This window comes from Lepidochelys kempii, chromosome 18, assembly GCF_965140285.1.
Source record: "Lepidochelys kempii isolate rLepKem1 chromosome 18, rLepKem1.hap1, whole genome shotgun sequence".
NCBI classification, from domain to species: Eukaryota; Metazoa; Chordata; order Testudines; family Cheloniidae; genus Lepidochelys; species Lepidochelys kempii.
In genome coordinates this window covers 6,624,244-6,638,042 of record NC_136397.1, presented here as the reverse complement: position 1 = coordinate 6,638,042, position 13,799 = coordinate 6,624,244, and the positions used below count along the sequence as shown (strand labels likewise).

Below are 13,799 nucleotides of genomic sequence, written 5' to 3'. Positions count from 1 at the left end.
TCAGCATCAGATTAATATCAGATTATAAAGCACAGTAGAGTGATCACTGGTACAATTCCAAACAGCTTAATTGACAAACTTTGTTTCAGTTTGTACCATATTGAATTCATAGCTTGTGTGCCTCTCCTATAACAGCACATGCTCTGCACTGCCTTGGGGATGCATGTACATTCAGTTCATTTCGCAATCTGCTTTTACCTGAATGGGGTGGTGGTTTTCTCAATGGCTTCTGCTTTTTATTCATAATATCGGAGCTCATTCTAAAATCATACAATTAAATAAAAACTATTTTATTCCAGTATGCACCATCTTAAGGAAAATTCAAAGCTAATGTGTTTACACAATGCCAAGACTTTTCTTTTAAAAGGCCCAAATTTAACGCATGACACACACACAAGAGATCATAAATTACTTTGGCTAAAAATAATTTTTTTTAAAAAATCTGACAACATTCGGCTTGCAGCTTACTCTATATAATTTAGATATGTTCTTTAAAAGGACGATGGAGCAGTCAGGCCATCTTTTCCATGGTCATGTAGGAACTACAATATTCTTGGCTAATAAAAAGAGAAGAGCAAGGTTTGCATTTCCACCAGCTTGCTCCAAAGCTTCAAGAGCTTCCCGCACGGTAAAGCCAGCGCACAGAATCTGACTAATGTCGGCTGCAGGGAAAACAGGCAGCGGAGGAAGTCTGGAGTGCAGTTCCAGATCACTGACTGGAGGGCAGAGCAATGGCTCAACAAGTCCACAGGGTGGCCTTGGATCTTCAGGATTTGAGGAACTGTCAGTTATTTCAGACACTTCTGTTAACAGGCTCTGAGCATCCTGAGGAACATCTTCCTCCACCGTGAGCTCAGGTGAACGTGATCTGTTCAGCTCTAAAGTCTGACTGGCTGGAACTTGGTCATTTACTAAACGTTCAGGTAAAATTTCTGCCGGCTCAGTACTCTGTAGTTGATCAAATGTTGCAACTGAGCTCAGAATGACAGAATTACTCTTACTCGAGGACTTCTGTATCTCTAGAGCATCTTTTTCAACAATTGACTGGCTGCTAGTTAAAACCTTGATGCTAGCATTTTCTATTCCCATAGCATAAGATGGTGCCCCTGCTAGCCCCTCAGGGTTCGCATGTTCAGGCATCACCGTATGAAAGGAGCTATTTAGATCCCCACTCTCTGGATCCACACTTTCACATTCATCATCAGAAAGCTCCTTGCATTCCATTTGCTCTTCAAGAATAGTTTCTGGCTGACCAGTGTCTTCTTCAGACATAACAATGACAGAATCTCCTTTACTATTTATAACCAAAAGTTCATGAAGCTCCTTCAATGCTGCTGTTAAAGATAAACATGGCTCTTCAGTGGATGCTGCTGTATCACCTTTCACCTGATGAATGTCAGGTGAGGAAGAGCTATCTTCAGCTGATAAATTAGGTAACTCAGTACATATTGCAGTCATTTCAACATTGGTTTCAGGCTGCAGTAAATCACTAGTGGAAACTGGGTTACTCGAAAATACAGAGAAGGAGGAGTCATGCTTTGATGACTCTATTTGCATCAAAGAACAATCTACATTCAGACAAGATCCACCAATCTTCTTCGCTTGAGCGTTCTGTTTCCTTGACAAGTTATGCCCTGTGATTACAGACTGCTCAGCTACATCTGTTTCCATGAAGATTTCTGTATGTGTACAGCCACAGGATGCGGACATTGGGATATTGTCGTTTCTACACGATAGCTCTATCTTCTCCAGGCCACTTTCTCTTCTCTCAGCAAGAGAGTCAACGGGTGATTCCGGCTGGATGTTCGTAAGGCCTTGCTCCCCCACAGCAGGTAACTCAAGGCCACTGACATTACAAGGATATTCTGGCTCGATTGGTTCATTCTGTTTATCCAAACATCGTTCACTCACTGGTTCTTTGTATGTCTGAAGATCCAAAGGAAACTCATTCATTTGGTTCAGTTCCAGCGGTTCTGAAGGCAATGATACATCTAGAACCGCCTGCTGCCCACGCTTGCTGGTGGTGTCAGACAAACTGCTTTCTCTTGTCACTTCCATAGAAGATTCCAGACCATGGGCTAGTTCTTTAGCATTATATTTATTTAGACTGTCAGCAGCCACTGTTTTTTCAAGTGTATTCTGTGAAGGTATAGTTGGACTATGACAGGCTACTGCTCCAGTCTGGATAGCATGGTCATTGTGTGCTGAATGAGCAGCATGATCAGAAAGATTCTGTAACAGAAGAGGGTCTGGAGCTAGCTGGCATTCAGCTGGTGACTCCAAAGACTTCACAGCTGTAGAATCAATTATCTCTGCTAGACTAGATTTGTGTGAGCAAATTGAAGCAGGGGCAGAGACGGAGCGATCAAGTAATTGATTTGTGGGATTACAGATCTTGGAACTTAGTCCTGAAGAATGGACTGGACTTTTAAATCCATCAGAAGATGGTAAAGATGGCATTTCCAGTGAGGTAGTTTCTTTATCACTATTCTCTATACATGGATAGAAAGAGAAAGAAGTAGTTAGAATTATAAGAGCTATTACATTTTCACGTAATATAACAATTTCAGAATACAGGCTGTAAGGACATTTTGTATATCAGTTTGGTATGCCATTTCAGTTTGGTAACTACACCTGAAGTGCCACTTTCTCATGAATGTACTGTGACTAGATCAGATGTAACAGCCCTTCCACAGCTCTTTGAATAAATGCAAATTTGGTAATTAAATTACAGGGGCAGATACGTTATTATGGGTGAGTATGAGAAAGACTGGATGAAACCAGGTTGACTTTCAGATCTAATTTGCTATGATCACAATTAGAAGAGACATTTTAACTAGTAAAGCCAGCAAGTATAATCTGAAGTAATTGAGAAAAAACAGAAAATCCTATGATTCCACATACAGAGTCACTTTTCAGAGCAAAAACATGCTAAATTTAAAAAGTTAAGATCCCAACTTCTCTTCCACCCATCCCCTCAAACATTACATACAGCCCCTTTAACAGGAAAATGTCCAGGGTATTGTGTGTGGTTGGGGGGGTTAGCTTGTATAGCTACTTATTGGTTTGTTGAAGTTTAAAAGCAACTTCCATAGAAGTTTATCCTTTTCCATTTGGTAATACCTGCTCCCTTCCCCTAGTCTTGTTGTGCTTTGTAAGAAACAAGAGGATCCTTTCTTTGTCTGGATATCAGCAAAGATGTGAGAACAACAGCAAAGAGAAATACCACAGAGTAATAGAAAGCCACTGTTTATTATTTGTTTTAATTTCTCAGAGTGGTGGATAAAAAGCAAGATATTTAGAGTTCAGAAAACATTCACCATCAGATTATAACAATTTTAGAGTAGAAAAATTGTGGACCTAAATTACTTGACAGCTTCGGTCTTCATTCAACATTTATTTTCTGTTCCAAGCTACTGATGTCTGCCATAACAGGAGGAGGCAGGTGGTTGCAAATTCACCTCTGAGCAAAGTCAATGAGTTCAAAATATCTATTTTCATGGTGATAAAATAAGCAACCTGTAAAGCTTTTTAATTACAGAACCCAAAAGGGCCTCTGAGAAACACTTGCAACGGTACAGAAAGGCTACATAGTAATACAAAAGATATTTAGCATTTAATCATGCAATTCAAATACAACATGCTGAATAACAACGTTCTCCCAAGGGAGTGTAAGTTTTCAAGGTGTAATAAAGTAGTAAGTGTATGATCTAATTGTGCTCAAGACACTTCAGATTAGTCAGACAGCTTTGCATAATAAACTTACTGCAAGTGCTTAGGTACTGCTGGGCCTTTAAATAAAAATCAATTGCTATAAGATGGTCACGGCTTGTTTGTTAAACTCCGCACACACAGTCATTACAAGCTGAAGTCGTAGCCTTTCAGTTAGGTAGCTTAACATAACCATATAGTTAACCAAGTTTCTTTATATTATTTATATCTTTATATCTGTTGTCAGATAAAGCCCAACCAACCAGGGGCCTATGGTTGTATATTGGTAACATGACTTGCTGTCAACACCAAATTAATTTCTTGCTTTAAAAATCCAAAATTAAGACAGATATGACCGTGCAGTGGCCTTTCACCTCAGGAGACCTGTGTCTGAATCTTAGCTGAGGACACCCATAAATATCAGTGTGATGGTGTCCTTCTAGTTCTTGTTAGTTACATTGCAAAGTCACCACGCTGTTCAATGTGACTAGCCATCTCTGCTCAAGAGTTTCAGGTTTATGCACCATGGGTGCTGTAGGTAAGAAATGGGTGCATTTGGAAAGTAGTGCAGGAAAGCTCATACACCTATTAGCCCCTCCTTTCCATGAACAAATGGTTTAAATAAATGTTTAAATGAGGAAAAAGAACACACTACAGGTTTGTTATATTTAGATAAAAGAGGTGGAATGTTTTCATCCTCTGAAAGGAACGAGCTGTCAATTTCACATCACATAGGTTTCTCCACAATACTGTTTAAAGCAAGGTTAGCCCTGCTGCTGGCAGTGTGAAAGTTGAAGCGAAAGCTCATAAATGGGTAGCTATAAATACCTGGTCTGTGGCCCACTCCAGCTGCAGTACACACACACTACATGCATCAAGGCTTCTGATGTTCTGTTTGGATTAGGAAACACAACACACCAAACTTGTATTAGCAATTCAAAGCACACAACATGCATGGATATAGTCTGTGACCTCTCTCTCTCCCCTCCCCCAGTTTCTTCCAATATATGGTTCTGAACAAGGGAGCTCCTTGTGGTCGCTGCCTTCCAGAAGTTCGGCTGGCCATTCCGATATAAGTCTGTTTAGGCACTTTGCCATGTTGAGTCAAAAAGGAACTGCTCTTCAATCAAGTTAAGGATTTTACTGTACCGTCATTTGATCAGTACGGAGTGCAGGAGAAGCTATGTATTCGATAAAAATACACAGCACAAGGCATGTTTAACGGCACGCTAGCTCACTGTGCACTGCTGAAAATACACAGCAGGCACGTTTCAGAGAAGTTGGAGCTGGGGACAGTGCAACAGTTCCTGGAATCTGCTGCCAGTTGTCAGTAACTTGCTCTGTGCCCCTGGGTACATCACTTACCCAGTATGTACCTGTATCCCCATTTTACACATGGGGTTACTACCAGCCTCACAATGGGTGCGTGGCCTGAAGGTTATAAGATTTAAGATCCTTGGGTGAAAGGCACCAGAAAAGTGTGCAGTCTGAGCCAGCAATACTTTTTCAGAACACCACAGTGACTGAACAGATGTAGCCAAGGGTGAAATATGACTAACAGCAACCTTCTTTGCGCAGCAGGGAGGATGTCTCACATCAGCTGTGGATTTGGTTATTAGTAACCTCAGACAACAATTTCTATTTATCAAGAAAGATGTATTACCAACAAGTTGCATTCATTTATTTTTGCTAAGATTCTGGGTAAACGTATCAGCTCTCAGGCGCTTGTCAAATTTCCAGCATGACCTTCAGTGTGACAGTGAGTGTCCCTACCCTAGATCACATTAGGATCTCTCTGTCCAAGTTTCCTATTTCCAATCAGCTATCCAAAACTTCCAGCTGCGCTGCCTGGTTTGTCGTCATCTGTCTCTCCCTGTGCACAGGTTCCAAAACTCAGTGGCCTTTAGCAGGACCAGCAGGACAACTGAAGTAATTAAGACACACTGAATTGCTTTCCTTCATTTAAATCTTCAAAAAGTCTTCCTCCTTTTAAATATATAATTGGACTGTTCTGCTGACTGAACACGCTCATGTTTGCACCTGGGATTTGCCAGAAAGTTTATTATGCCTGTCCTGTAAGAAGTCTGTTTTTGTCTCCTCGAGTACCTGTTTCCATTATTTTCCATTTAGATCAAGCTGGGACGTGGAGTCTCAAAAGAGGATACATTGGGCCACTCCTGTTCTACTGGTTGCACATCTGGTCTTAATGTAACTATGGCAACAATTTTGTCAAGTTGTGATTTTAAGAAAAAACATTTCTGTAAATCATTCAGCCTTCCACATTGTCACAGTCTTTCACAGGGGGAGCAGCGAGGCCTGTGCAACAGAATAATAGTGAAAAACAAGACTAGGATTTGTGTGTCTCCAATTAACACTACACTCAGACCCCCATCTGCACAGCCTGATTCTTTGAAAGGGGAAGGGGGACAGGGTCATCCCCTGGTGCAGTGGAAGGTGATTTTGTTGACAGGGAATCTGTAATAAGGGTCTAATTAGTCAGATACATCAGGGAGTTGTATCCATTTAGACAACAGAAGTAGCTGGTGTCCTGCCAGACACCTGAACATGGTTATCAAAGACCAAAGACATGGCAGAATCTGCAGAAGGATTTGTTTTCTAACTCTGTCAAGGAAATCAATACAATAGGAATGTACTTGTCTCCAGATAAAATGCACCATATTTGATAGGGTTTTCCCTGTGCTGGAAAGAGTAAGGGCAACATACGTGATGGGACTGCCTGTATACATAGGCATTCTAGATGCAAGTACAGCTATATAAAGGGGCAGATTACTTCTCTATACCAGTGGTTCCTAAACTATGGGCTGGGTCTCCCAAGAGAGGCACGGGAATGTGTCAAGGGAGGCATGAGATGTGTGCTTTTTTAAAAAAAGAGCTCTGGCTGTCAGCCCTGGGCTGCTGGACTCGTGCAGAAGGGCCGTGCACACCCGGGAGGTGGGGGATGGGATAAAGGGGACAGCCGGAGCACCGCTGCCCCAGGGCTGACAGCTGGAGTATGCCACCCAAGATTGGGCTCTCTTCCTCCCCACCCCCCAAAACCTCAACAGGAGGTGGTGGCGGGGAACTCCTGCTCCCAGCCCCGGGGTGGCAGCAGCAGCAGCGCAGAAGTAAGGGTGGCAGTGGGGCGCTAAGTCTCCTGTGACAAGTGATATTGACAAATATCACTTTTCACATCTCTAGCCTCACTTCTGCACTGCTGCTGGCACAGCCCTGGCTTCAGAGCTGGTGCCCAGCCAGCAGCCGCTGCTGCTGCTTTCTGCTCTGCCTTCAGAATATATGTACTTTGGGGGTAGGGTGGGGGGTTTGCATAAGTGATTACAGACACAAAGAAGGGGGGGCGTGAGCAAAGAAGTCTGAGAACCACTGCTATTGTTAGGTTTTGTTGTAGTTTTGCTGTCAATATTCTAAAAATCTCATTGATTACAGGGAGTTGGCATCATCTGAATCCAACAGGGGAGAAAACATTGTGCATGGCTGGAAGAGTACAAATCCTTGAACAGAAATGGAGTTCACATGGAGAATCTGGTAATGAATAAATAGATATTGTCTATGCAGGACTAATACCAGGATGACACTGGCATCTAACTCCAAATTCTAAGCCTCTCCGAGGTGGGTCTGAAAGGGTCAAATAAGGCTCAGGACTAATTCACGTGTGTTCAAATGGGAACTTTACTGACCTAATGATGTACAGTGTGATATCTGGCATATCATGAACCAAAAAGGAGTCAAAATTCAAACCACTATAAAAGTACACAGGAGGTCCTGCAGGAAGATGAGTCTTTTAGGGCTGAACTATATCCTCTCTCTCTTTCTCTCTCTCGGCTTTCTTGGTGCCATCTGCAAGCAGCTAATATTTTGGAAAGGAGGATGATGATGCAAGAGTTAATATTCTGACAACTCAATATGTAGCTAACAATTGCCTAAAAATGTGAGGTTTGTCACATGTCTAAGACTCAGTAAAATCACTCAAAACAAAACCAACCTGAAGTAACATTTTATACATATATGTCAGAGTGTTCCACAAGTGCTATGGAACAACTAGAGATGATCTGTTCTATTTTAAATCCCTCTGTTAAATCACTCAGCTTCCTTCAGAGCTGAAACGTTGTGTGTTTGGTCTCAACCCCCAAGGTGAGACTGTTGGCAAATGAACGAACAGCTGAGCATTTTTAATTATATTAGCACAAAAAATGCTTTCGATAGTAAGTTATAGTAACTCTTTTGCACTCGACTCTAACACCTTAATTTTAAAACCTCAAATTTTCCAGGTTGATTGTCGTCAGTTTTGAGGGTCAGATAAAATTGAACCTTTGGTTTTTTGGTTTTTTTGGGGGGGGAGGGATAGCTCAGTGGTTTGAGCATTGGCCTGCTAAACCCAGGGTTGTGAGTTCAATCCTTGAGGGGGCCATTTAGGGATCGGGGGGAAAAATTGGGGATTGGCCCTGCTTTGAGCAGGGGGTTGGACTAGATGACCTCCTGAGGTCCCTTCCAACCCTGATATTCTATGATTCTATGAAGTCACAATCTGACTGATGAGGCTTTGGAAAACCAACCTTGGTTTTACCTATCTCAAATATTCTAACGGGAGAAAAACTAATATTTACGGCTATTGATTAATCTCAGTTAACACATGTGATTAACTCAAAAAAATTAATTGCGATTAATCGCAGTTAAACGATAGAATATCAATTGGCATTTATTAAATATTTTTGGATGTTTTTCTACATTTTCAAATATATTGATTTCTGTTGCAACTCAGAATACAAAGTGTAAATCTTTAGAGCCTACAAGTCCACTCAGTCCTACTTCTTGTAGCCAATCGCTAAGACAAAGAAGTTAGTTTACATTTATGGGAGATACTGCTGCCTGCTTCTTATTTACGTAACCTGAAAGTGAGAACAGGTGTTCGCATGGCACTGTTGTAGCCTGTGTTGCAAGGAATTTACATGCCAGATATGCTAAACATTTGTATGCCCCTTCATGCTTCGGCCACCATTCCAGAGGACATGCTTCCATGCTGATGATGCTCATTAAAAAAATAATGCATTAATTAAATTTCTGATTGAAATCCTTGGGGCAGAATTGTAGGTTTCCTTTTCTGTTTTACCCGCATTCTGTCATATATTTCATGTTATAGCAGTCTCAGATGATGATCCAGCACATGTTCGTTTAAGAACACTTTCACTGCAGATTTGACAAAACGGAAAGAAGGTACCAATGCGAGATTTCTAAAAATAGCTACAGCACTTGATCCAAGGTTTAAGAATCTGAAGTGCCATCCAAAATCTGATTGGAACAAAGTGTGGAGCATACTTAAAAGAGCAACACTCTGATGCGGAAACTACAAAACTCGAACCACCAAAAAAGAAAATCAACCTTCTGCTGATGGCATATGACTTGGATGATGAGAATGAACATGTGTCGGTCCGCTCTGCTTCGGATAGTTATCGAGCAGAACCCATCATCAGCATGGACGCATGTTCTCTGGAATGGTAGTTGAAGCATGAAGGGACAAATGACTCTTAAATGCATCTGGCATGTAAATATCTTGCAATGCCGGCTACAACAGTGCCATGAGGACACCTGTTCTCACTTCCAGGTGACACTGTAAACAAGAAGCAGGCAGCATTTTCTCCTGCAAATTGTAACCAAACTTGTTTGTCGGAACGATTGGCTGAACAAGAAGTAGGACGGCGTGGACTTGTGGGCTCTAAAATTTTACATTGTTTTATTTTTGAATTAAGTTATTTTTTGTACATAATTCTAAATTTGTAAATTCAACTTTCATGATAAAGAGACTGCACTACAGTACTCGTATTAGGTGAACTGAAAAATACTATTTTGTTTTTTACAGTGCAAATATTTGTAATAAAAAATAAAGTGAGCACTGTACACTTTGCATTCTGTGTTGTAACTGAAATCAATATATTTGAAAATGTAGAAAACGTCAAAAAATATTAAATAAATGGTATTCTATTATCGTGTAATCATGATTAATTTTTTTAACCATACAATTAATCGCGATTAATTTTTTTTAAATTGCTTGACAGCCCTACTAATATTATTTTACATTTCCTGTTGAAGGTAATGAGATGAACCTGCGACACCAAGTCTGGCTCTAGAGTTTGCCAGGGTTTGGTGATGGCAAGGCTGGATCCAGCGTTATGATTTATGCCTCTCTCTACTTGTCTGTAGACTAGGGGCACGTCTGCACTACAGGACTACCGGGGCGACAGCAGCACAGCTACAGATATGCCACTGTATCTCCATTACTTTAAGGTTGACCTGCACAAGGATTTTTTTTTTAAAAAAAAAGCACAAATTCATTTTTCAATCGTAATCATGGATAAAGGACTGGAAGGTTTTTTCCTTTACCACCTTTGAAGAATCAAGAGTGCAAATTTTGGCCTTCCCGGATTTTGATCACAGACCACTGGGAGGTCCCAAGAGATACATATTTTGAGCTATTAACACCTTAATTGATTGGAGCGAGAATGCTGAATCCTTAAAGTTTTTTCATTCATATCTTGTGTCATTGAAGTAAAAGATGCATTAACAAAAACAGAACTACAAAGTTTCAAACAGCCTGGCTAACTGCTCAGCCTTCTGCTTTCAGACCATCACCATGGCCTGATGTATACCTAAAACGTTTGTTGACCTAGCTACATCACTCTGGGGTGTGAAACTCACTATCCCAGCCCCCCCACGAGAAACGTAGTTTGTAGGGTCTAAATGAGCTGTTACTATTCAAGAAAGATCTTGGAATCATTGTGGATAGTTCTTTGAAAACATCCGCTCAGTGGCAGTATGCGGTGGCAGTCAAAAAAGCTTAACAGAATGAAGGAATCATTAAGAAAGGGCTAGATAACAGGACAGTAAGTATCATAATGCCACTCTATAAATCCATGGTACGCCCACACCTTGAATACTGCACACAATCCTTGTTGCCCCATCTTAAAAAAAGAAAAGGAAAGAGGTACAGAGAAAGGCAACAAAAATGATTAAGGGTATGAAACAACTTCAATCTGAGAAGAGATGAAAAACACTGGGACTGTTCAGGTTGGAAAAAAGATTTCACTTAACACAAGAACAAGGGGTCACCCAATGACATTAACAGGCAGCGGTTTAAAAACACACACAAGGAAGTACTTCTTTACACAGTGCACAGTCAACCTGTGGAACTCGTTTCCAGAAGATGTTGTGATGGCCAAAACTATAACTGGGTTCAAAAAAAGAGTAAGATCATTTCATGGAGGATTGGTCCATCAATGGCTATTGGTCAACATGGTCAGGACACAAACACATGCTCTGGGTGTCCCTAACCCTCTACCTGCCAGATGCTGGGAATACATAACAGGAGATGGATCACTTGGTAATTGCCTTGTTCTGTTCATTCCCTTTGAAGCATCTGGCATTGGCCACTGTTGGAAGACAGGATACTGGGCTAGATGGACCACTGGTCTGACCCAGTATGGCCATTCTTATAAGCTGACTTAAGCCCCAGTACAGACACCACTAGGTTGACACAAGAATTCTTCCATTGACCTAGCTACTGCGTGTCAAGGGGGTGAATTAGATCCAGCAATAGAAACACTCGTTTCATCACTGCAAGTATCTACGCTATAGTGACACAGCTGTAGCATCACAGCTTTGACGCTATAGAGCATCTGCAGTGCAGACAAGTCCCGTTTCGCTAGTTCTCCAGTCATCAAGGCCTTCCAGCCTAGACAGGACCGGAACCTGAAAACTTTAAGGCTTCTCTTATGTTGTAAAGCAGTAAAAGAAGGGGCACAAGCTCATTATTTTTCCCCTTTGCAGATCACCTTTAACACCGAAGATGTAGGTTAGGATACAGTAACTCCTCATTTGAATAAACAGGAAATCAGATTTTCAGAGTTGCTGAGTAAAGTAATATTTCAGCTCCGAGATACCATCACTGCTATGGGTACCTGCGTGGCCCCACAGTATGCCAACATTTTTATGGCTGACTTAGAACAACGCTTCCTCAGCTCTCGTCCCCTACTCTACTTGTGCTACATTGATGACATCCTCATCATTTGGACCCATGGAAAGGAAGCCCTTGAGGAATTCCACCATGATTTCAACAATTTCCATCCCACCATCAACCTCAGCCTGGACCAGTCCACACAAGAGATCCATTTCCTGGACATTACAGTGCTAATAAGCGATGGTCACATAACCACCACCCTATACCAGAAACCTACTGACTGCTATGCTTACCTACATGCCTCCAGCTTTCATCCAGACCACAGCACATGATCCATTGTCTACAGCCAAGCTCTTAGATACAACCGCATTTGCTCCAACCCCTCAGACAGAGACAAACACCTACAAGACCTCTATCAAGCGTTCTTATAACTACAATACCCACCTGGTGAAGCGAAGAAACAGATTGACAGAGCCAGAAGAGAACCCAGAAGTCACCTACTACAGGACAGGCTCAACAAAGAAAGTAACAGAACGCCACTAGCCATCACCTTCAGCCCCCAACTAAAACCTCTCCAGCGCAAAGATCTACAACCTATGCGGAAGGATGACCCATCACTCTCACAGATCTTGGGAGACAGGCCAGTCCTCACTTACAGACAGCCCCGCAACCTGAAGCAAATCCTCACCAGCAACCACACACCATACAACAAAAACACTAACCCAGGAACCTATCCTTGCAACAAAGCCCATTGCCAACTCTGTCCACATATCTATTTAAGGGACACCATCATAGGACCTAATCACATCAGCCACACTATCAGAGGCTCGTTCACCTGCACGTCTACCAACACGATATATGCCATCATGTGCCAGCAATGCCCCTCTGCCATGTACATTTACATAGAGACTGTCTGGTTTGGCCAAAGAAAAAATGGACACAAATCAGACGTCACGAATTATAACATTCAAAAACCAGTTGGAGAACACTTCAACCTCCCTGGACACTCAATTACAGACCTACAAGTCGCAATTATTCAACAAAAAACCTTCAAAAACAGACTCCAACGAGAAACAGCAGAACTGGAATTAATCTGCAAACTGGACACCATTAAATTAGGCTTGAGTAAAGATTGGGAGTGGATGAGTCATCACACTAACTAAAAACTATTTCCCCATGCTAATTTTCCCCTTACTGTTAGTTACACCTTCTTGCCAGCTGTTTGAAATGGGCCATCCTGATTATCACTACAAACTTTTTTTTTCTCCTGCTGATAATAGCCACCTTAATCGATTGGTCTCGTTAAGAGTTGATATGGCAACCCCCATTTTTTCATGTCCTCTGTATCTATCTATCTTCCTATTGTATTTTCCACTGCATGCATCTGATGAAGTGGGCTTTAGCTCACGAAAGCTTATGCTCAAATAAATTTGTTAGCCTTAAGGTGCCGCAAGTCCTAGAATCATAGAATCATAGAATATCAGGGTTGGAAGGGACCCCAGAAGGTCATCTAGTCCAACCCCTGCTCAAAGCAGGGCCAATTCCCAGTTAAATCATCCCAGCCAGGGCTTTGTCAAGCCTGACCTTAAAAACCTCTAAGGAAGGAGATTCTACCACCTCCCTAGGTAACACATTCCAGTGTTTCACCACCCTCTTAGTGAAAAAGTTTTTCCTAATATCCAATCTAAACCTCCCCCACTGCAACTTGAGACCATTACTCCTCGTTCTGTCATCTGCTACCATTGAGAACAGTCTAGAGCCATCCTCTTTGGAACCCCCTTTCAGGTAGTTGAAAGCAGCTATCAGATCCCCCCTCATTCTTCTCTTCTGCAGGCTAAACAATCCCAGCTCCCTCAGCCTCTCCTCATAACTCATGTGTTCCAGTCCCCTAATCATTTTTGTTGCCCTTCGCTGGACTCTCTCCAATTTATCCACATCCTTCTTGAAGTGTGGGGCCCAAAACTGGACACAGTACTCCAGATGAGGCCTCACCAATGTCGAATAGAGGGGAACGATCACATCCCTCGATCTGCTCGCTATGCCCCTACTTATACCCTCCTCCTCGTTCTTTCTGAAGCAGTATAGGTATTTCTAAAAACAGTTTAGAAAATTCATATATTTA

At 41.8% G+C, this 13,799-nt stretch overlaps 1 protein-coding gene across 6 annotated transcripts in view; it reads right to left on the bottom strand.

Moving 5' to 3' along the window:
• Positions 1 to 269: 269 nt before the first annotated feature.
• The window catches only part of DDI2 (DDI proteasomal shuttling factor 2), a 38,731-nt gene continuing 25,201 nt past the window's right edge, over positions 270 to 13,799 (bottom strand). The window contains exons 1-2 of one of the 6 annotated variants that reach the window (XM_073317052.1): positions 4,540 to 4,602; positions 270 to 2,492 (exon numbers count right to left, since the gene is read on the bottom strand). In XM_073317052.1, the coding sequence (XP_073173153.1) occupies positions 532 to 2,460 (1,929 nt within the window). In that variant the 5' untranslated portion in view covers positions 2,461 to 2,492; positions 4,540 to 4,602 and the 3' untranslated portion in view covers positions 270 to 531. The other 5 variants (XM_073317055.1, XM_073317057.1, XM_073317051.1 and 2 more) reach the window with 5 other exon arrangements.